This window comes from Rhopilema esculentum, chromosome 21, assembly GCF_057945365.1.
Source record: "Rhopilema esculentum isolate cy_ngs chromosome 21, ASM5794536v1, whole genome shotgun sequence".
Lineage (NCBI taxonomy): Eukaryota > Metazoa > Cnidaria > Scyphozoa > Rhizostomeae > Rhizostomatidae > Rhopilema > Rhopilema esculentum.
Genome location: NC_142835.1, coordinates 1,337,910 through 1,362,002, shown reverse-complemented (window position 1 = coordinate 1,362,002; position 24,093 = coordinate 1,337,910). Strand labels below are relative to the sequence as shown.

At 37.6% G+C, this 24,093-nt stretch overlaps 1 protein-coding gene across 2 annotated transcripts in view; it reads left to right on the top strand.

Moving 5' to 3' along the window:
• The window catches only part of LOC135684589 (uncharacterized), a 43,377-nt gene that overhangs the window by 3,705 nt on the left and 15,579 nt on the right, over window positions 1–24,093 (top strand). Inside the window, exons 2-32 of one of the 2 annotated variants that reach the window (XM_065200221.2) lie at window positions 4,296–4,439; window positions 5,060–5,203; window positions 6,136–6,705; window positions 7,983–8,129; window positions 10,241–10,807; window positions 11,122–11,265; window positions 11,505–11,839; window positions 12,263–12,503; window positions 12,691–12,743; window positions 12,918–12,962; window positions 13,256–13,300; window positions 13,619–13,708; window positions 13,994–14,038; window positions 14,195–14,257; window positions 14,408–14,488; window positions 15,906–15,959; window positions 16,177–16,212; window positions 17,070–17,105; window positions 17,713–17,739; window positions 18,288–18,323; window positions 18,763–18,804; window positions 19,020–19,085; window positions 19,550–19,576; window positions 20,237–20,293; window positions 20,983–21,045; window positions 21,552–21,596; window positions 22,010–22,063; window positions 22,226–22,285; window positions 22,605–22,794; window positions 23,109–23,285; window positions 23,621–23,752. In XM_065200221.2, coding sequence (XP_065056293.2) covers window positions 4,296–4,439; window positions 5,060–5,203; window positions 6,136–6,705; window positions 7,983–8,129; window positions 10,241–10,807; window positions 11,122–11,265; window positions 11,505–11,839; window positions 12,263–12,503; window positions 12,691–12,743; window positions 12,918–12,962; window positions 13,256–13,300; window positions 13,619–13,708; window positions 13,994–14,038; window positions 14,195–14,257; window positions 14,408–14,488; window positions 15,906–15,959; window positions 16,177–16,212; window positions 17,070–17,105; window positions 17,713–17,739; window positions 18,288–18,323; window positions 18,763–18,804; window positions 19,020–19,085; window positions 19,550–19,576; window positions 20,237–20,293; window positions 20,983–21,045; window positions 21,552–21,596; window positions 22,010–22,063; window positions 22,226–22,285; window positions 22,605–22,794; window positions 23,109–23,285; window positions 23,621–23,752 — 3,816 coding nt within the window. Of the gene's footprint in view, window positions 1–4,295; window positions 4,440–5,059; window positions 5,204–6,135; window positions 6,706–7,982; window positions 8,130–10,240; window positions 10,808–11,121; window positions 11,266–11,504; window positions 11,840–12,262; window positions 12,504–12,687; window positions 12,744–12,917; window positions 12,963–13,255; window positions 13,301–13,618; window positions 13,709–13,993; window positions 14,039–14,194; window positions 14,258–14,407; window positions 14,489–15,905; window positions 15,960–16,176; window positions 16,213–17,069; window positions 17,106–17,712; window positions 17,740–18,287; window positions 18,324–18,762; window positions 18,805–19,019; window positions 19,086–19,549; window positions 19,577–20,236; window positions 20,294–20,982; window positions 21,046–21,551; window positions 21,597–22,009; window positions 22,064–22,225; window positions 22,286–22,604; window positions 22,795–23,108; window positions 23,286–23,620; window positions 23,753–24,093 lie in introns of both variants that reach the window. The other variant, XM_065200220.2, reaches the window with a different exon arrangement.

Here is a 24,093-nt window from a genome sequence, read left to right as displayed (position 1 = left end):
GTCAACATTTAGGTATTTCTTTATCTGCCCACACATGAGCGTTTGTGAACGTTCTTTTGAAAGATAAAAAAAGTTAATTATTTGATATCAGTTTGACTCTAGCCAACTTGACTACTCTAGATTTCCACAAATTTGCTATTCTTTTTAAATTATTGTGGAAATCCATGTATAAAGGCTGTACTGTTTAGAATCATAAAATTTTCTGAATGAAATGGTTTTGTTCTGCAGCCATTTGCTGCTGGAACCATTGCCTGTCGCTTTTCTGACTGGGTAAAAATTATCCTACATTCGTCATAGGCCCTAAATACCTATGCGCGTAGACCAAGGAAGTAACCTTATGTAAGAGTCAGTAACAATTCCTTTAAATCTCCGCCTTTTGATTGGAACATTTTTGTTTTCTTTTTTTTTCACTTTTTTCGAGGATTTTCTAAGTAGGAAAAATTACGTTTGTTTGATAATTATCGCGTTGCTCACTACATTGAAAATGTAGAATTAGCGTGGCTTATTCGTACTTCGAGAGCTAAAGGAATAAGAGTTTCACCGCAATCTCATGCACGTAACGAGCTGTTCGTCTCTTTTCGTTGCGTTAAGCCATTAACTGTCAACTTAGGATGTACAAGATAGGAGTGCTTGAGAAAAGCCTGTTTGTGAATCGCTCCGTGTGGCTTGACATTCAACTGTCTGGTCTATATCTAAATAAAAGACATCAATGCAATTCGATGTTTAAAGAGAGAACAACAAAGGTTTTCCTTTCTTTTATCTCCTCTAAAAAACTTGTAATCCGGATCATGGTGCACTTTTCATTTACAAATTTCGCAGGAAAACATAAAAAGCAACGTCGTCTGCGGCATCTTCCGTGATGGACACTAGCTAAACACCTACCCAAAAAACTGAGGCTCAGCCGGATGGAGATTTTATGAAAAGGAATTCTAACCCAGCCATGGTGTGATTTGCCTTAGTAAACTGTTAACCGAAGTGGATATTAACGTGGAAATTATTTAACCCCTCACGACACAACATTTCATATCGTTACATTTCGATTAACGGGATGGGGAGAGCCTTTGTAAAAACGCATTTTGAACTACACTGTCAATGTCACCCCTTTTTCAGCGACAGCTGCGACATAGAAAGTGACCTCAAAATGTCGGTCCATCAATTGGTTGCTTGTGCTTTCGGTTCCAGATGGATCGTTTTTCTAAACATTAATAAAGGCTTGTCCCTGTGGCCTGTTTTTGATATGGCAACCTAACTTGAAGGGACTGGTAACGAAAATATTGTTATGGTCGCAATCTGAAGGATTTTATGGTTTAGGCAACATTTGTTGCTAGGACAGCGTCATAGGCTCTTGATGGTCGTACCCACAAGGGTGAAGAGCATAGTGCTGTGGGGGAGGGGGGAGGCTAAACCAACCCCTATCAAAAAGCCTAACTTTTTGCTATGTTTATTAAGTTGGTTCTGCGCTAGTTTTCCGGTTCGTAAATCTCTTTCATATGTCAAAGGTTGATGTAATTTGAAGTAAAGTGAAAGAAAGACGTTTGTTCGTGTCAACTGCGGTAATATTGAAGGAAGGGCGTTTGTCGATGGCCGCTTTTTGCAAATCCATGCAGTTGAAAAGAGGTCTTTGTTTATTGTTCGGAGACCAAGCATGGAAGATTTGATTTTTATATATCAAACAAAGAGCAGAGAAGAGAAAGTACATTTGCTTACTCAGTATTGAATCGTATTTATAATTGGTCGCCTGTTTCTCAGGCCCTGGGAAATAGACTAACAATTTAAAGCGATGCCACCTTCGGGTCATAAAAGGGGGTCTTGTTTGTTTTTCTGAAGTGTAGACAAATTAAGAAACGATTGAGTTTAATTGCTGGGTACTGCTTAGGAGCCGTTTGCCCAACGAAGTTTGATTTCACGCAAATACCAACAAAATCAAGAAACGAGTCCGGCCTACTGTAACCAAATTATAAAGATGTTGTTTTCCTGATTTTGCGCTGTTATGTTTAGCTTTTGTCTCGATATTTGCCTCAAGTATATAGTTCTGTTTTCTCTCGAAAGGACCCTGTACCGTAAAATCTCTGTTAAGCCCAAGGGTCTTATTTATTTTTTCAGTCCTAAAGAGGACTTAATTGAGAGGTGGTTTATTAGAGAGGGGGCCTTTTTGAAAATTCAATGTGGCATTATGCACTTTTCATGAAAATTACATACAAATGTTTGAAAAAACTTTGCTGGTAACTTCAAAAGTTTCTTAAGATCAACCAGAATGTCCTGATCTTCCTCAGAGTCACCAGGATCAACTGATAACGCGAAGGACATCTAAACAAATTTCGACTGACTTCTAAGGTTCACAAGTAAATCTTCATATGGGCCGATTTTAATGCACACGATCTTATCATCAACACACCCGTCAAGAGACCCACTCAATGCATATATTTTATTTGTTTGACTTCGGGGCTAAAGAGGGGGTTTAATAGAGAGGTTTCTTAATCGAGAGGGGGCTTTATCGAGAGGGGGGCTTATTTAAATTTCTCCTTGATAAGGGGAGCTTAATAGAAAGGGGGCTTAAAAGAGAGGGGGACTTAAAGAGAGGGGGTTTAATAGAGCTTTTACGGTATCTGCATCATTTGAGCCACAAATTAGGTACCCTATTAGAATTATATTCATCCATTTTTATGACCGTTACAATGCTTTTTTAAATTTTCATCCCTTTCATATTTGCGGTTCCTTATAAAGATGTTCGTATCAGCACAAAAACTGATCCTTCAGTGTGACCAGATCACAATTTCAGAATTATGCCAAGATTGTCATAAAATTATGCTAGATTTACAAAAATTATGCTAACTTTCAAATCAAGGCTATCCTATTTCAGAAAGAGGCTAGCGCATGCGCAAATTAGTTATCCATATGTAGTTGTGTATATGTAAAATGATATTTGTTACTGACAGAGCTATTTCTAAGAAATCATCAGTGCCAACTTAGACAGTACCTTACACTGAAATTCTACGATAAGATGGCGTCTCAATTTACTCACATAATAATAGCCACACATGCGGGTGTAATGTACTTGCATGCAGTTACGATAGACAGCCGATCACTTATCAATGGAAAAATGATTTTCTTATCAAATATTAAAATTATGCCAGAATTATGCTAGATTTCAAACTCTGCTAGATTTTATGCTAAAGGACGAGTTTTGGCCAAAATTATGCCAAAAGCATAATATCATGCTAGATCTGGTCACACTGATCCTGATATGAACATCACCGAACATCATCGATGCCTACCGACGCTGAAAAGTCCCAGCGAATGATATCTGAAAAAACCGTTGTTTGAAATGCTCTATACAGGGACGGATTTAGCAGGGGGGGGGGTGTACGGGGTGCGACACCCCCCCCCCCCCCCCTCAATATTTCTGTGTCTTTCGGTAAACATTGTTTCATTCGGTAAAAATCATTTGTTGGTAGTCAGTATTAACAAAATAACGCCAAGATTTTACTTTATTTTTCTCTTAGCAGCATTTATCTTCTTATCAGTAGCGTAGCGGAGGGGGGGTGGGGGGGAGGAATATTCGGCGTTGTCGCAAAAAATTTCTGCTCGCTTCGCTCGCAGAAGACCCCCCTCTATATATGTACAGAGTGTTCAACACTTTCCCCTCGTTTGTATAGAAAAGTCCTTCACGTTCTTGAGACATTCCCAATAAAAAAAGAAACTAAAATGCTAAAGCAATCCAATCCTTAAAAAACTGGATTCTGAAATGCTTCTCGTGGATAATGTTCCAAGTTTAGCCACGCCACTGCTTTGTATCGTCTCTACCTTAAAGTTGAAAACCAAATTTTAAGAATGGGCGTTTCCATCATTTACCAGTGACCTGAAGGGTGTGGCACCAAAATTAGTGTCCAACACCCCCCCCCCTCCCCAATCTTTGTTACTTAAATCCGCCCCTGGCCCTATATGGCATAAACTATGGGCTTAAACTTGCACTATGCGAGGAGATGCCGTTTTGTTAATTGTTTTGAGGGAAACAGAAAAGTGTCCTAGAAATTATTTGAGAAAACTCGATCTTAATCTAGTCTCTCGGAAATTGTTCAGAACTCCTACAACGATATAGTTTCATTACAGCATACTTGAAAGATATCTAAGTATTTGATATAGCAGGTTGTACTACATGGCAAGAAGCACTGTTTTAACCAGCTAAGACCCAACCAACTTTTTATAAAAATACAAAGTAAAGTACTTATGTAGCGCATAGGTTCCTTTCATTGTTTTTCTTGTCCTGAATAAAATTCGGTCTCTTCTCGTTCTAGGATGTGACCTTAAGTGTGCGACAGATTTCTCGCCCGTATGCGGATCTGACGGCAACACATATGCCAATGAATGTGTCCTCAGGTCGGAGTCATGCATCAGCAGGAAGGTCATAACAGTAGCAAGCAAAGGATCTTGCGACAATGGTAGGTTTGAATCCAATCTCAGAAGCCTAGAAAACGGTATTACTTTAAGGTTGAATTTTTAATTGAAAAAGATATCTTAGAATTTCGATTGCTCAATTTATACACTGTGATTTAGTTTTCTAAGAATTTACAATCAGGTATTTTCATCTAATTTAACGACATTTTCGCCAAGTTTTGCTATATTATGTTTGAAATAAGAAATAAGTGCTTCAAATTTCGATTTCATCGTCCAGTAGATATGAAGTTTCCTATAATCAACATTTTGAGAAGTTTGGGGTCTGGGGCGAGAGCGTATAAACCTGCAGGAGTTTAGATCGTTTTTTGCTACCCTTGAAGATAGGACGAGGGTTACGTTTTGACAGAGTTAGAATGTCTATTATAATTTTTACAATGTCTCATGTGTTCTCAAACAAAATTTTGAGTTTCCGCGATGCTTGATAAGTCGGGCAATGGTGTATCGTAAAATATGCGATATAAAAGTTCCTGGGTGTTTTTCGAGAGGGGGATTCTTCAAGAGGGGGCTTATTCGAGAGAGGGCTTCTTCGACAGGGAGTGTTAAATCGAATCAATACCGTATTATCTTTGTGTTATATTCATATCGATTCTTTGAAATTTAACAGATGCTTGCAACATCAAATGCACGGCAGATTATAAGCCAATCTGTGGATCCAATGGCAAGACATATGCGAACATATGTGTAATGAGAGCTGAAGCTTGTTTGCAGAAGAAGGAAATTACAGTTGCCCAAGAGGGCGAATGCCCAAGTAAGTGACGATCCTTTTTAAGTTAATTACTTTGTGGTTTTGTTGTGAGGTCCAAAGAAGTCTGTCAATATTTCTCTTATATATTGATTCCCCTCATTTCATCAGAAAGGCCCACTGATTCCCTTTCCCAGCTATTAATCCCTTGAAAATTGAAATGTAATGAGTATCAGTGTCCCGTATGATATATATCGAAGTTTTTTACTTAGACTTATAAGAAATATGTGTAACGGTTAGTGTATTGATTCCTTCTAAATTTCAACGCGTCTACTCGTCTGCAAGAAAATAATATTTAGGTGCAACAATCACAAGATCTAGACTTTTGGGAGAAACACACTTCAATTTCTTGCTCAAAACATATGAAAAAAATTTCAACCTCATTCCCAGGAACCCCACCCTGGAAACTCCACCCCGCATGAACTCCACCCCGCATGAACTCCACCCCGCAGGAACTCCGCCCCGCATGAACTCCACCCCGCATGAACTCCACCCCGCATGAACTCCACCCCGCATGAACTCCACCCCGCATGAACTCCACCCTGCATGAACTCCACCCCGCATGAACTCCACCCCGCATGAACTTCACCCCGTATGAACTCCACCCCGGGAACCCTAACTACTAGCCAAGAATCTTTGTTCTGTCCAGTCTTTTCAGAAGTTGTCTAAATCACTAAGGTTTTTACTTGAACTCAAGGTCTCAGGTATTTGGGATTTTCATGTTCTCAAGCTTTGTCAGTTATATAGTCTCTGTAAAAATCGGCTCAACTTTAATGGTTTTCAGGTTTCATTTGTTGCGGCGTGTATCAATGCAATATTCCCATTCTAATTGTAATAATTATTTTGATAAATACTATTTTCCCATTCTAATTATAATAATATTTTAATAAATACCATTTTTCATGATGTGTGCAATATATCTCTAAAAATCTTTATAGGCGAATGCTTCCAGCCTATTGATTTGGTCTTCGCACATGATTCATCTGGTAGCGTGAAAACTGGAGGTTTCCAGAAGATCAAAGATTTTACCAAAACTCTCGTCAGCTCATTTAAAATCGGTGTTCAAGAAACACACGTTGGAGTGATTGTTTTCAGCCATGTTGCTAAAGTTGCTATTCGCTTAGACGAGACATTTGACAAGGCCACTCTTTTAGATAAAATCGACAACATCTCTTACCTTGGCTACACTACGGCAACTGACGACGCTCTAAGACTCTCAAACACAGAGATGTTCTCTCTTAAAGGGGGTATTCGACAAAACGTACCTCTTGTTCTAGTTGTGCTAACGGATGGCAATTGTACAGCATGCAAAGAGGATGTTTCAATTCCTGCAAACGCTTTGAAAGCTAAAGGAGTCAACATTTTCGCCATTGCTGTTGGCAATAAAGTTGACATTAAGGAAATCCACTCGTTTGTTTCATCCCCTCCATCAGAACACCTTCTGCAGGTTGATGGCCTAGACAAACTGAAAACTGTTATAAAACAACTTTCGTACAAAGGTTGTCAAGGTAAGTTTAAGATTTCGAGACCTTTTAATAGCAAAAGATCGTCCTCAGAAATTAAAATAAAATTTCGTCCCTTGTCACAAAGTACTCCATCAGTATGCTAGCGTTTATTCTCCAGCTCTACAGAATGTTCGATTCTCAATATTTTATATAGAGGTTGCCTTAGTTCGACCCTAGAAGACTCCATTGCAACGCGATTTGCCTTTAATGTGGTACGAAGATCCTTAAGTCTTTAACCACCTTAATTCTTTAACCACCTTTACTCTTAGATCAACTTCTGAATTCGTGAAGCGTTTAATTTTTCAAAGTCATTGATTTGACACCAATGATAAAGTCAAAGTTCCCCTAGGAAACATTTCGATCCACTCCTCTATTTTTTCATAAAATCTTCACGGATTCGTCGTTTATCCTATTTTAATCGCATGCACAGTAAGGTTTGTTGCAAGGAGTAAAGAATATTGTTTTTTTGTTTCCCAACTGTTGTCAGAGATCGACTGCCCTGATTTTAGCATTTGGCCGGTAATACCTCGTAGGATCTTTCAGTATTTTTAAGTCGCTTTCTCCTTGACCTGCACATCTGTTTAATGAGTTTCCTGATTCATTTCAAAACCATTCGAAAAGAGCAGGAAATGGCAGCCTCTTTTCATTGGTATCGGTTTTCTTAGAACAGATTCGTATTTATCAAAGCATCTCGTGCCACTTCCTCTCTGCAAAAATGGGAAGGAAACCTATTTCGACTGTTATCGTGTCTGCATCCCTTGTTTAATATATTTTGTATCGAGTAGTTACTTTGTAATTATTGAGCACCCAAAGAAAGCTATATAGTCAAAATCCTCCAAAAAACCGTGCATTTTTTAATCTCCGTGATAAACAGGGTTAATTTGATTGCGGTAGAAGAGATTCCTGGCAAGGCTGAAGAGCTGTTCATTAAATGTGACGATTTAGGCCACAATCTTATGGTTATTTAGAACTTGAAGCCTCGGTACGATCCTCCTCCGCCGTTTTAGATTTTTATCCCTCTCAATCTCTGATAATTACCAATACCCCTCAAAAACGGGAAAATAACACTTAGAACATGGCTCACTAATAAGTTTAAATACTATACCCGAATATTACCGGTGAATTGATATATTTAGTATTGAACAGCACTGTTTAGTATAGGAATGCTAGTTTTGGGCCGCTTTGGTTATTGCGAAGTGCTCTTTCGTGTTATTTTGTGGAATTTGTATTACTTGTTAATACCAGAGATACCCTAAAGAATTAATATTTTTTTGTTGCAGCCAAACGCGGAAAGTGCCCCTTGCTTCCTGCAACTGCCACATGTTCTGACAATGAAGTGAATGAATGTGGGGCCGACAGAATGTGCCCCGGAACCCAAAAATGTTGTTTTAATGGTTGCAGCCGTAAATGCGTCTTTCCACTTCTGAGTGAGTATTTTTCGCTTTCTTATCGCAATACCTTACCCTTTTCGTAAACCCTGTTAAATCCACTTTTAGCAGCCAGGCTTGTAATCATAATGATGATAATAATAATAGTAATAATAATAATTTCTTTATTTAAGGTTGGCTCTTATTGCTAGCTCACGTGCTAATTTAAGCCAACAGAAACTTAAATACAAGATACTATAATAAATTAAATTAAATTAATTATAATTTTAAATCATCAGTATGATTTTAGTCATCGTCGTCACCAACACAGTTAATTGACAGCATTCCTCTTATTCGAGGTATGCAATGCATAAACGTTGTAGAAATTGCGACTCAACGCAAGACAGCCAAAAATAGAGAAAGGTTTGATGTAAATTAACAAAATTGTAACAATGGAAGGGTTTACTAACTGGAGGTGTAGGCATCCTTTCACGATATTTACGAATTTCCCGTGCAATTTTTGCAATATTGGCAGTAAGAGTATTTTTGGGCTTTTGCCATCAAAGGATCAAATTTGAACTGAGAAGTGCACTTAAGAATACTGAGGTATCTCTATTTTTAATATTTGTAAAGGCGGGACATTTCAGAAAAGTATATTATTCGCTGTCATTTTGGCACATGTCACATTTTCACACTGGCACATGTCACATTTCCACATGGTGCAGTCATTAATTGCCCATCGACCTACTTCAACCGATTTTTTGCGATTTGATATGTTGATCCAGCAGAGAAGTTATTAAGGATTTGAATGCAATGTCTTGAAATAATTTTCCATTTGAAAACTCTTTTTGTTGTCTGGTCATCATCGTTGACGTCATCCCCATTGCTATCGCCATTCTTTCATGTCCAGTGGATGATTTTGCTCTGGTTAAGAAACACTTATTCGGAAGAAAGCGTTAACAAGCTCCGACTCGAGGGATCCTGCAGAAAAACACAGAGCAACACTTTCCGCGCCCATTGCCTAAGAAAGTAGACCGCCTTATTTCGCACCACATTTCGTGAAATATGACTAACATGATAAAACTCTAATGGCTTTTAAATGGTGGGATAGACACATTTTAACGATTTTTTATTATACATTTGATTAGGGTTATTCGCAAAATACTTATCAGTTTGAAATCCAATACTTTGTTGGTACGGTGAATGGGATATCTGACCTAAAAATCCAACATCAGGTCATAAATTGTCCTGGTGACTAGGAGCGACATAAGTAACAATTGTTAGCAGTTGTACAGGCAGCATATTGTTCACCTGGAATCTAACACACTATATCTTTCAGCAATTGGCTGAATGAGCTATATCATTGTTGCTTGCACTTGAACTTTGTAACCATATATCTTTACGGAAGAAGGAAATGATTTAAATTTAAATATGTTATCCTTATTGTAATCATACCTCGCCCCTCTATCTCGCAATGTTTCCGCACTCGCAAATCTATTTAAAAGCAAGGCTCCAATATGAACTTCCCGGCGTCTTTTGCATCAAGTAAAGTCTGCTTAATTTCGATATTCCAATATTTGACCGCAGTTATGTAGAATTCCCGTGTGAATGAATAACCTTCCGGGGGTGATATTTATTTATGCGGGCTTCTCTTCTGTTCTGGTTGCTGTTTCTGGTTTTAAGAGCATTTTTCGTGATTAATAAGTTTACAAATTTATGGAAATATCCGTGTCTTGGACAAAACATACATTTTTTTTAGAGTCATGCCTCTGAAATGCTACTAAATATTTCGTGCCTGGGCCAAAATATATTTCTTGTGAGAGCCATGCCTCTAATAAAAATGCTAGGCTAGCATCATTGAAGAAATGTTTTGTTCCACATATTTTTCCCTGTGTTTGTCGCACCTAGCTTTTTAACTGTATTAACAATGCTGTGAAAAAGTTAATACATTCAATCTCTCATTTATGCAGTCCTCCCAGAAACAGGCGCCTCAGATAACCAGGGAATATAGGCAATCACGAGCCAATGGACACAGGTTCTAAACTGGCCTAGGACTAGCATTTTATAGGTTGGCACTAAATGAATTGCTTTGATGTCAAAAGCTATTTGTTTCTGATACTGTTTCTACCCATATGTAGTAGACTAACATACCGATTCTTTTGCTTTTCTAGATTGCTTAGTCCCTGTTGAAATCGGATTTGCCCTGGACTCTTCTAGTAGTATAAGGGACTTTGCTTACATCCGCATGAAGGAGGTTGTGAAGAAAATCGTGGATTCCTTCGCTGTGTCGCAGAGCAATGCACGTTTTTCGGTGTTGTTGTATAGCACAGATGCTAAAGTTGAGTTTAATTTAGTGCGTTACGATGATGCTGAAAGCATCAAAAGAGCGATCGACAACCTGCCACACATGAAGACTGGCACGAGGATTGACAAGGCTTTGCGACAAGCTAAAAAGAGTATTTTCAGTCTAGATGGATATGTGAGGCAAAGACGACCCATGGTATTGGTTGTTGTCACAGATGGAAGCACCAATCGTGGCTCAGAGGACCTCAGTGTTGCCGTGAAACCATTGAAGGATTTCGGAGTAAATGTCATTGCAGTCGGGGTAGGACCTGAGGTCAACCATTACGAATTGAAAAAGTTCGCTTCAACACCACCAGAAGATTATATTTTCACCGGAAAGAACTTTGACGAACTGGTTCCAAGTTTGTTTGGTATAACCGAGAAAATTTGCAGAGGTATGTAAATTTTGGCATATACACAGTCAGGAGAATAAAGATATAATTGCAAACAGATTTTTAAGTTCTATCATGTTAATTCGTGTGATTTGTGATTTCATTAAAAAAATATCGCTGCAGTTTTTCAGGTGTACTCAAATATTTGTAAATGAACTTCACATTTGATAATTACCTGGATATTCAAGCTAAAGTCTATATTGATATTTTTGAAACCAAAATAATGAGCGAATCAACAATGAAACTAACTGAATCTCTAGCGATGCAACTATTTAATGGCATTTAAAGTATTTGATGATTTCATGTTTTTTTTTCAGAGAAACCTGGAACATGCCCTGTTACCAAGCAAAGAAATGACTGTCTTTTGAGCAACAATGAGTGTAAAACGGATTTTGAGTGCTATGGAGAATCTAAATGCTGTTTTGATGGATGCAGAAGGACCTGTACTCAAAGACCAGGTGGTACGTGCCGCGTTTTTTCTGTATTTTTTTTAAATGAGGTTTTTACAGTTTTTAAAGTTTCGGTCTGTCTTGATACAATCTTCCCTTTTCTTTACTGTAATCTGCGCAGATAAAAGGCAGCTAAAGGGCAGATGAAAGAAGTACCAAAGCTAAAAAGAAAACAGCGTCATGGAATTCCGTTATCAAATCAATGTCAAATCAATTGTAGTAGTAATCTGTTTATTTCTGTCTCTCCATAGTCTGCCGTCGTAAAGTCGATTTGACATTTGTGTTGGATCACTCTGATAGCGTTGGTGCTGAAAACTTTGAAAAAGTGAAGCAGTTTGTCGCTCGGACCATGGAAAATTTCAATGTTGGACCAGACCAGACCCATGTCTCAGTTGTATGTTTCGGCACCCAAGCTAATGTAGAATGGACCTTTAAAGACTATCCCGGACAAAACATGCGCCCGGCAATAGATTCACTAGGAAAGATACGTTACACCGGAGGGCTGTCTCGCCTCGACCTGGCTCTTGATCTCGTAAACGAGGGTATATATAATGAGAATAATGGACTGCGCAAGTATGCGTTTAAGGTAATTCACCTTGGAGGTGTTTTAGATTTCTATTCTCTACTTAATTGACTTAATTGAGCGCCTAGCTAATCACTAGATAGTTGTAACGACCCATTCCTGCCCAAACTGCCCCGGAGCTCGCCTTGTGGCACACACAAAGGACAAAATGGTATTTAACGCCAAATCAATTACAACAAAAGACAATTTTTGGGTGCTACATTATTTTGGACTTTATAGACATTAACATGTCGTTTTCTGTCCTTTGAAGAAGGGACAATTTTTCCCTAGTCTGGCATTTTTGGTGTAACAAACGGACAATTTGATCTACAAAATCATAGTGAACACGTTCTAGAAATGGCTAAATAAACCAATTTAACCTTAACTCGAATCGAGGCCAGTGTATCCACCATGTCTTTGTATGACGTCATTTTTGCTTTTTCGCAGCTTATGGTTATTATTACCGATGGCGGCATCGGAGCAATCAGCGGTATGCGGGGCAGCATCAAGGCATTGAAATCAAAAGGTGTCAATTTCGTAGCACTTGGCGTCGGACCATTAAAGGAAATTAAAACCTTAGAGACAATAACAAACTACGGAAATGGCAACAGTCGTGTCTTCTTGGTAAAGACCTTCTCTAATATGAAGCAGTATTCCCAAGATGTCGCCGACACCGCATGCTTCGCACGTAGGTTTTTCGTTACTCGGACTTATTCAGTTTAATATCCTTGATATTGTATTTTCTTTTGAAATGCAATTGCATTTTTGTGCTTTTAAAGGAATCCTTTCAAGATCTTATTCTGAATTCATCGATTTGATTTCTGCTTTTTATTTCTTCATTTTTTAATTCTTCATTTCATTTTTTGATTCAGCAGCAGCAGTTGTTCCCCCGGGAAAAATTACGGAGGAAACTAAAACAGAAAACACGGTATGATTTTCACAATGAAAGTCAGTTTTATCGCAATCTCCAGGTTTAACAATGTAATGTCATGATCAGAACGTATTTCAAAGAATGCATTCTTCTAATCCTGTGTTAGATTGTTTCCTGTTTTAATGGTAGCTAACTTTTTGCTGTTTCATTTAATTTTGTATTTAATTATAGAAATGTGGCGCTCCAAAATGTATAAAAGGACCAAAAGGTTCCATGGTAAGGTCTTTTTAAATTCTTTTGATAACTTTGAGAAATTTGATTTTTTTGCTAAGTTCCTATCTACTATATTTCAGAATTTGAAGCCAATCTGTTAACTATTTACAACTCTTCATCTTTTTCTATCTGTTTTTCATTTTTCTTTCATTTTCTCGAGTCCTCAGAAATGCCCTCCTACGTCATTTGTGTCTGGATTCAGTTTCCTTTTATCTCCTTGTCAATATTCGTGTGCTTATATATAAAGTACCAGTCACATTGTCTTCTAAGATTGTATCCGTAACTTACCTCCGCAGGGACGACACGGGCCACCTGGACCGCAAGGACTAGCAGGAGAAAACGTAAGCAATTTTAATTACATTGTTTTGCTATAAGTAGTTTATAAATCTTGACAAAATCTTTGTAAACAAGTTTTTTTTGTTATGTAACAGTTCTAAATTATTGACCAAATATTTGTTTCGATTCTTATTTTCTAAAGAACTTTTAGGTCTATGATAGAATAAGTCAACCTGTAATCTTTTACAATAATTTTTGTTTTTATGCCCGCCTTATACACACTATTTATAATTGTCATTAGTAGTTTTGTTGTGAGGTTTATACGCCTAAGGCACTCCAATATTGCTGTTTCTGGAACTTAGAATGAAATATTTGTCCAAAAGGGCCCTCCTGGTGCACCCGGACCACAAGGACCAAAAGGGAGCCGTGGTGACCCAGGATTGCAAGGTTCTCGAGGAGGAAGAGGAGACTTGGTTAGTATAGCGTTTTTTATTCTGCCTAGCAATGCTCGGAATGACTTGAATGTGAATGTTAGATTAAGCCTGGTTTAATCTAAAATCATTGCAAATAAGTGTTGTTGGCAAGATGATATACCTATACTTTATTACCAAAAGACACCAAGCTAGCTTTAAGGTTTTCAAGGTTGTCTTCTCCTTTTGACTTTGATGTCGCTGAATATTTCTACGTGGAGAAGTTATAAAATATTTGATTCGAACTCCTCGAACAGAATTGACCACGTGTGTTCTTTTTTACTGTAGGGACTTCAAGGAATGCCCGGCCATCCGGGTCTAAATGGAATACCGGTATGTGAAAATTAATATTTCCTGTATAAACTTCATACACTGAAAAGTGCTCGCCAAACTATAAATAAGAAACATTTGTTCTTTGTCCTTTTTCTTTTATCCTATTGCTATTATCCTAGTAAATATTTACTCTAAAATTTTGTGTATTTTCCAAAGGGAGTTCCTGGTGTCGAAGGTAGGCCCGGGCGCCCCGGAGATTGCGGAATCAAAGGCAAACCGGTGAGTCATTTGATCAATTTTCTTTTTAAACGCTTTTTACGTTAAAGATTTAGAGAATCCCTGAAATTAGAGGTTTTTTGTACTTTCTCGTAAAAGTTTCTTTGTATTTATTGATCAGCTCCTGTAAAGAATCTTAACCTTTTGTACCAGGGGGATGTAGGACCTGATGGTGTTGATGGTCTCCCAGGAGTTGCTGGACCACTTGGTGAAGCTGGACCAAGAGGACCTAAGGTGAGAACCATTTTTGTGGTGTTATCTAGCTAGATCGCATTAGGTTGATTTGTTGTGTTGATTAGCGAGTCAAGTGTCAAACCTAAAGCCCTGTCCACACTACACAAACTAACCCAGGTTCGCCCCAGGTTTTAGCTAACCCGGGTTAGATTTTGCAGTGTGGACACAACTAACCTGGGTTCGCCCTGGGTTAGTTTAACCCATCTCCAGAGGTGGGCTCGACCAAGGTCAAACCCAGGTTAGTGTTCTAAATTTCTAGTGTGGACACAAAACCTGGGGCGAACCTGGGTTAGTTTTTTTTAACGCATGCGCATATTTGAATATGTTTTCATTTTGCGCGCCGAAAAATAAAAATACGTTACATGCAAACACCAGGCAAGATATAGAAACTTGCAAAAAAGATCGTGGATCACTATGGAGCCGCGAAGAAGTTCTCAGCTTCATAAGTATCTGGAGAGACGAAAAGATTCAAGAACAGTTGGATAACTGTACAAGGAAAAAACATGTTTACGAAAAGATGGCACAGCGCCTAGAAAAAGAAAGTGGCTACGAGCGAAACTACATCCATATAAGTGAAAAAAAAGCAACTAAAACAGTCTTATAAGAAAGTTAAAGACAACAGCAACTTGTCAGGAAGAGGGAGGAAAACATTTGAATAAACTGCAACTTCGGCAACTTCCATCTTGATCGTGTTTATGGAAATTTGTTTTGTGTCGTTGTTTTGTTGTTGTTGTAATTTAACTACGCATGCGTAGCGTCAGCTAACCTGGGTTCGCCCCGACTTTGTGTCCACATTACAAAACATGAAAATCAAGTGTGGACAAAACAGGGCTCGCCCCAGGTTAAATTTAACCTGGGGCGAACCTGGGTTAGTTTGTGTAGTGTGGACAGGGCTTAAGACTGCAGCAGAATCCAATCGAATTCACTAATCCCAGATTTTTAATCATCATTAGCACTGCAGAAAACAGAACCCAGATTTGACTACTGAGCTGGAGACATAAACCATGATGGTGGCGAGTTTCCTCCGCACTCAACATAACAATTTTACTGTTAATCTAAAACCCATATAATGTTCTACAAAAAATAAAGAATAAAACACAACTATAAGAACAATTACTAAAACAAAAAGAAACAGAAGACTGGCTGTAAATTAGTCATTGTGCCAGCCCTTGGCCAAAAAACATTGTTCATGACCCAGGAAACAACGACCATCACCAAGAACCTCATCGATAATCGTTTAGTTTGCCTGAAGAATTCAACCGTGCATTTTTGAAACAGCTCGTGTGGCAGCGATTACCTTACTGCTAATGCTACCAATTGCATCTAGGATTGCTGATGCGCCGTTTATCTTTTCACTCTTAATTTTAATGTCAGGTGCTTTATCATCCATATACATTGTTTTATTTTCTTTCCGTAGGGAGAGCCTGCAAGTAATATTTTTAACAACATCCCCTTGAAGAAGGGAACAGTGGTATGTTAGATTCCTTTTCATGGCCATCTTGTTCTTGTCATCTTGAACCTGTTCATTGAATTTAAATTTATCAATAATTTATACGAGAAGAATTTTTTGAAGATATACGAGTGTTGAAGTAAGGAAGTAACCGCTTTGCCGAAATCCTTTTCAATATTTTTTGCCTATATACTTGAAAAAAGCTTTTAGCACTACATCACTTACGTTCCTTCTTCAGGGAGACCCTGGTGATGAAGGTTATAGCGGGCTGGTGGTGAGTAACCATCTTGACTTTTCCTATTGTTTGGCTCAAATGAGAGTCTTCAAGCTTGTAAAAAACAAAAATACTTGCAATTCTTTGAGAATTAAGCGAAGGTTTTGATAAGCTATCGGCTTGTATACCAGCATATATATATTTTGAGTGAAAATGAAAATTGTTATACTGTAAATCCTCGAATTGCCCCCCCCCCCCCTTCGAATAAGCCCCCACCCTTGAACTACAAATTGTCAATAAGCCCCCCCCCCTCGAATAAGCCCCCACTGCTACCCTATATTCTCGAATTGGACCCCTCCATTTGATGATTTTCGCGATCTGAGATTGCCTATCGCGTTTTATTGACTTACCACAACAAATTCATACATTTGGTGGTAATTAGTTAAATGCTCAAAAATAAATTTCTACTAGAATAAACGAGGTCTTTTTATAATGTCTTCTTAATGTCTACAATAATTTTATAAGCCCCCCTCGTATAACCCCCCCCCCCCTCGAATAAACCCCCGTCCAAAAATATCAAAAATAAATAAGCCGCCAGGGGGCTAATTCGAGGATTTACGGTACTTGACATTGCTATCTTATTAAAGATTTAGCAAAACGAAGGCAGTTTTAAAATATTTTTAGTCACATTGGGCCTTGGTTTGAAACAATCCAATATGAACATGTTTGGTTTCCTTAATAGTTGAAACCAATGGTCCGCTTTTAATACATATATTCCGTGCTTAAGTCATCCATAGCGTAGTTGATTCTTCTTCATTCTTTCTTTTCTATAAGTATGAGTTGATAGAGTTTATTCCATGGACCATCAAACATTCATCTTTTTTATTAATATATAATGTTTTTCTTTCTGCAAATAGGGAGACAACGGTTCAAATGGATTAAAAGGAAACCAAGTAAACATATTATTAATCATCTTTGTGACATTTTACATGTCCATAAAAAGCTTTTTCTGTATTTTAAATGTCTTCAGTAATTTCAACATTCAAGGATACTTGAAGCAAAGGGTTTATTGAAAAATAATAATTTATTTTGCACTTTTATCCTGAAAAATTCATAACTATCCTTCAGTTCTCTAAAAGTCTGAAATTATTCGTCTAAGTGGTAATGCTCCTTGTGGCCTAAATATTGGACAGTTGTCAACGTTTTGCATTGGAAGGAGGCCCATAACATCGGCAAATACATTTGCAACTTTTGTATTTGGTATTGAACAAAATTTTCTGCTCAAGTTTTAATATAATTCTTGACCAAAGAGACCAGGATCAAGTCAGGATAAAATCAGGATCAAGTCAGGACAGAAAACAATATTTGTCCATTTTCTCGTCTCCCATTTGTGTTTTGTTGATGTTCTTGGTTCTCGTAAGGCTTTTAAAGCAAGTCAACTGCCAAACTACCATTGAGCTAAGTCTATCATTTCATGGAAGTGGTCGTCCTAAAATCAAGTTGAAAGCTCATAAGATGTTATGCTCGCAATTTTTGTTCGCAAATCCTATCTTTTTGTAGGGAGAAGCTGGTGATACAGGTGATGAGGTATAATAATTTTCACTTACCCTTTTCATTAAGCTTTGTTTTGAAGAATAGCAGATATATAGTCTGTGGTGTAAGCAATCTTTATTAGTTTGAACTCTATACAGTGCCAAAGCTGTAGCATTTTTTTCTCTATCCTTCAACTTAACAAAACTGTACTATTAGCACCAAATATTACAAGAGATACAAGCTTACCAAAATTCAAACACAATTTTGTTGTTGTTGCATAAATTAATTTAGTATCTACTATATTGCATCATCTATGTGCCACGTGAGACTTTTTTGTCACGGGACATTTCTAGAGAAATACACAAAACTTGCAGAAATTGGTAAGCTTGTTAAAAGAGATTATTTGTCAAATGATAAAGATAGCGGTTAGGAGTTCTCCAAGTAATTTAATTTTCAAAACACATTGCGTAATGTCGGCGTTTTTCAGGTGATAACAAGGTACCTTTAATAACAAGAATAACAAGCCCCCCTCCCCTCCCCCCTTCACGACATTCATTGATCTTCTTTTGCTGAACTAACCTTTGTTTTATCGTTCCTTTTAGGGCGATGATGGTGTTAAGGGTGAACCTGGAACGCCGGTAAGGATAATGTTTAAATAAAGGAAAATTCACCTCTGGCGTAACGATATGTATCATTATGTTGTTAAATTAGCTATTATTGTTCTTGCTTGTAAAATGTGTTACCTTTTGTTCTTTTGTTTCGTATTCCTTATTCTACGCTCCAGATGTATGTGTTAGTTATTCTGAAGAAGCTTATAGCGAAACGTCAACTAAGTTGTTTTTTTATTGAGTATCTATTTATATTTTTAAAGAACTTTAAAGTTAGGAGCTATTGAATATATATATATATGTATACTGAAAACTAAGATATAATCTTCAAGATAGGGACAATATTTCCTGGATCATTACATTCGAGAGATGCCAACACAATATTAGAAGAAATTAGAAAGTTTTCCATTGATTTTTCTTGTTAGTTCAGGAACGTAAAATCTTAATTTTCAATTGCTTTGGGTTACAGGGAAGAGTTCTCCAAGAAATTAAAGGAGAGAAAGGAGAACAAGTGAGTTCGTAAAGTCGATTCTTCTTCCCTTTTCTTCACTGGTAGGCCTTTAAATAGCGCATGCTGCTTACAAAGTAATTCGTAAACATTTAAAAACAAGTTGTTGCCTTCTTAAACTATCTTATCCTTTCTTTTGATATGTCATATCTCTTGCTAGTGCCAATGCTTTTGATAAAAATTGTTTTGGGAATTTTATCATGAATTGTTTTCTTTAGGGACCACGTGGTGAACCTGGTCGAAAAGGAGGACTGAAAAAAGAATTGGTAGATTCCTCTTTTATGGTAAGGATGCATTCTGAAGCTACCTAATTGATTGTTAAACATTTGATTAACGTTGACCCAGTTTCCTAGTACTTAGGAATAACTCGCTGCTTGCGATGCTTGCAAAGGGAACAATGAAAAATTCGAATCTGCGACCTTTGCTGATCGTGTAGCCTTTCTTTCTCCCTCACTATACTCGTTGAATCCCAACCCATTGAAGGGTTTTCTAGATGCACAACTTGAATAATGATATTTCATTCTAATCATGTCCTCATTCACATCGCAATATTCCATTTTACCTATTCATTTTGGCTAAAGCAAGGTTTGTTACAACCAAAAATCTTAATGCTTAATTTCGTTAAAAAACAATTTTGAAATATAATGTTATTTTATCTCAATGTCTAAAAATTGCAAAGCCATGATTGATTCGTTTTGCTTCATGATTTATCGATTCACAAATTCATTATTTGATTCATTCATTTTAGGGACCTGTTGGCTTGAAAGGACTAAAAGTAAGCTTTACTTCTCTCTTTATTGTTAAACTGCTAATACCAAACCCTCCAGATTCTTCCCATCGTTTTTCTGAATATCTATCTTCTTTTCTTCGTTCTTTTTCCTCGCAAGAAATAACTAAAAAGTTCATTTTTTATCGTTTGATACTTAAGCGGTATCTTCTATAGTCTTTTGTATTTAAGTATGTTCGATTGGAAATTTGTTAAACTGAGGCACAGATATCTTCACTGTAGTCGGTCGTTTTGTGAAATTGGCTTATTTGCTCTCAAATATAATTTATTTTTGTTTAATTTACCTTCTATTAAGCCTAGAATAAAGGAAGACGTAAATTCAGGTTGCGTAACCCATGGAGCCCCAGAACACTGTGCCAGCAAGCATCAGTGATAGCATGGATCTTTTTATCACCTCAAATATCCAGTCCACCTTCGCCCTGTGTCACCATGCTCTGCGTCTAGCTTCTTTACAGTGCAATTTCATTTGTTTTAACTTTTCTACGATACTGGCTTTGAAAAAAGGAAACATTTTGTAACTAACTTTTGCATTGCATCCGACAATCTTTAGTGTGTAAATCCCCGGAATAGAGATAAAGATAGTTCATAGATGATATTTAAACGACTCGGAATTAAGATGGTATTAACAGTAACGGTTGTTAATTCTAGGGTGAACCTGGCGTCGTTGGACCAAAGGGTGAACCCTTGACTCTACCTGGCGAGAAGGTAAGAAAATTCTGTCAATGAATTATTGTTATCTAGTCAAAGTCATTTTTAAAGGTATTGTATTGCCAAATAATTAAATTTGAAAACAATAGTGAGAATACCGCTTAGGTTAGAGTGTGTGAAACCGAAGCCAAAAGTATTTTTCTGGCGATCGAGAAATCGAAATAGCTTGCATCTGCACTGTACAGTAAATCCCGAAAGCAAGAACATAAGAATTTAAGAAATATTATTTTTGTATATGATATTCTGGTTATTCTTTTCTTTCGAACATACTCCTTCATTGAGCACCTTTGGCCCTGTAATAACCATATTCCGCTTTTGCAATAAGAACTACTAAGGATCGGACATCTGAAAAAAGTAGGTCTTTCTTTGCGGTGATTTAGAACATACTGCTAACCTGTCCTCGTGGCTGTTCTGTCGAATTGCTTCTTTAAAGGGATATTATTCAAAAGTTAAAAAATGAGACCGTCTTGCCTGATAATAAGTATGGCTCTGTTTGCCTTCTAGAACAATCATATTCTCAAATTCTGACAAATAGATTAGGCTACCCCTGAGTAGCAAATACGAACACATACGTAACTCAATTCGTATCATCTAAACGGCCCAGCACTGCGTCTTATATCATCCAAGATTTTCTGCTTGATAAAATTTCAATTTTGATGTGACAATATTTGAAATTACTTCCTTAGGGAGTTAGTGGTGCACCAGGAGCAACCGGTGACAAGGGGTTCCGTGGTGACAGTGGACCGAAGGTATGTAGTTTTCCCTCTGCCATTCGAAGGCTGGCACCTGACAGGTGTCCCCCTTAAACCGCCCAGTTTTAACTGTGGAGGATCACTTACGCAGTTTTACGGAATACTGGTATTCTTTGATGTGATTAATTTTTAGACAACAACATTTATTTGCATAGTTGATGAATATTGACTAAAACTGATAATCAAAATGTGTCTCGTAACTGTTTACGTGATTGGACAACCTCCTGTAACTGTCTGCCATCAAAGGTTTTAAGAAGTTTTTTATTGTTATCATGGTATGCTTTGAAACTTTTTAACCCAAATCCTTCTTCAGCATAAATAATACATTATATATTTGTCAGATGAGTACAAAGATAAATCTTTTCTGCAAATTTTCAGAGATTAGGTCTCCAGATGGCAATTTCTTCATCAATTTTTTTCTTCTAACTGGTGCAAAACATGAGAAAAAGCAAAAATTTCAATTTTTTTATTTCATTCACAATTAAGTTATGTTTCTAATTCAGGGAAAGAAAGGAGTACCTGGTTTCCCTGGAACAATTGGAGATACGGTATAACCGCTTTTGATTTATTGTTACAATCTAAATTAGTTTGCCCTTCATCATCTAAATATCTTTGCCAGCATTAAATTAGCCATCTCCGAAGTTTTCTCTTTTCACTTTTAATTTTTTGTTCGACTTATCTCTGTTCTCATTATAGGCCCATTTCAACCTGTCTGCTCGCAGTCGACTCGTGCCATACTCTTAACAACTTTCTTTTGGCTTGTTCTCTGAAACAAATGATCTAAAATTGCCAGGCTATATCATTAACCTACCGTTAAATTTCGCATATAGTAACAGGCGCCTAAGCAGCATTATTCACGTAATAAAGCAGACTTTGCAAAGATTTAGTGCTTGAGTAATGCAAAGATTTTATTTCCCTACTTCCGTTGAATGGGAATTGAATTTTTTTCCCTTTTTTAAAGGGATCTGTTGGATACAAAGGTCTAAAAGGAAAAGCTGGACAAGATGGTGAGAAGGTAAGATAAATTATAAGTTAACTTTGGAACAAATATTTGAATACTGGTAAGATTCTTCACTAGTCTTTCATGGGTAAGTTAAGCTTAAGTCTTGTTAAGGCAAAAGTCATATAGATTGTTCAATCATAATCATATTTCAAGGATCGATTTTGCCCACTTTAGGGACGCCGTGGAGACGAGGGCCCCGCAGGACCACGTGGTGCAACCGGTGATGTAGCTCTGGTGAGTAAGTCAATTCTTTATAACAACATGGGTAGATATTTCTCACATCTCTCCTAACCAAACTGTATTCCCCTCTTGCTTCCTTTATCATTTCGGCTGAGACCAATTAGCTAGTTTCACTGGCATTGAACACCTTTGTTTCAAGAGACTCAACATAAAGGGAGTTTATGTAGATAATCTTAACCGCAGTAGAGAAGTCTCTTTATAACAGATCTTGAGTAAGTTGCTATAAATTTTGTCTTTAAATCATTTTCTTTAGTGCAATCCAGTTTTCTTTCATTTTTATTGTTGTTCATATCCATTTGCAATTTTCATGTAGGAGGCACGAAAGGGTGACAAAGGCCCAAATGGAATACAAGGAGAAAAGGGCGACATTGGATCAAGGGGAGAAATTGGAGACAAAGGACCCAAGGGTCTACGAGGCAAAGATGGTATGATAACCCCTGGTGAAACAGGAGATGCTGGAGATCCAGGCCCACCCGGGCCAAGGGGTGATCCAGGAAGCGAAGGTTTGTTTCAGATGCAGCGAATACTTGCGATTAATAGTGTAAACGAACTTATTGCTATTTTATGATTTGTTTGTTTCCCAATTATGCATCTTTTGCAATAAGTGATAAATAAGCGTAACGGTATCCTAATTTAACGGCGCTATAATGTTCACATGCAGTGATGCAACCGAATCAGGTATTTTTAAAAACCAAATGTTGGTGCATGTTTGCGAATGCATCTCAAGTGCAATGAAAAGCAAGATAACTGTATTTTATGGATTAGCAGATACTTTGTCCCTCATCAAAGAATCTTGATTTACATTGGTCCTTTTCAGGTCTTCCCGGTATGATAGGACCAATGGGACCACCCGGACCTGAAGGAAACCCAGGTCCAGTCGGAGAGCCCGGAAGAACTCCCGCAAGAGTTGATGGAAAAGATGGTATGATGGGCCCTCCAGGTCCAAAGGGAGGAAGAGGGGCAATTGGAGATCCAGGACCCCCAGGAGATAGAGGTATTTATGGTTATTTTTAGTTTGAATCTGAATCATAAGTTACAGTAGGTATTCACTGAATTATTCCAGTGTATAAAGCTTATGTTGCTGTGTGGACGGAAATATAAAAAAGTGGCAGAAAAGGTTGTCTGTGGCCATTAAGCCTGCTTTTTAATATCTAGAATGATTCTAAAGACTCCTTTATCGACCTTCCTCACATACGACTTTCACTTTTAAGAAATACCAGAGCATAACACCCTGTGAATTCGCCTGACCTATGTGCAAGGAAGGCTTGCCGTAACATTGTAAAAAGGCAGAAAACAACACTTAATTTGACACGACATTCATTTTCCTAGGAGTGAACATAACAGTGAAAACCCTTTGTTCTGGTGGTGTTTGCCCCAAAGGCGATCGTGGAGTAGCTGGCCCTCCTGGATCAACTGGTGAAGCAGGAGCTGTAGGCCCAGACGGACCACGAGGCCCTAAAGGTTTGCATCGTGCAACTGTTATTTTGCAAGGATTTTGCTTAACTTGTTTTGCAAATAAGTGGTTTATGTTAAGTTCAAATTAAAGCCAATTGTATTATGATTCCTCGCAAAAAGACAACTGGAAACTTTTTTATCTTCTAGCAACGAAACTGCTGTTTGTCTTCCACCATGCCTTTCAATCATAGTTCAACAATTTGTTTGTGGCAAACGGTGATTAGGGTCAAAGGAAATTTTTTCCCATCGAAATAAATAGGTGTCGTAGAAAAACGAACTTCAGTCACAAATACTTATTTCAATTTTCTCTTAGATGCGACGCTAAAAGCTATAGAACTCAACTTAAT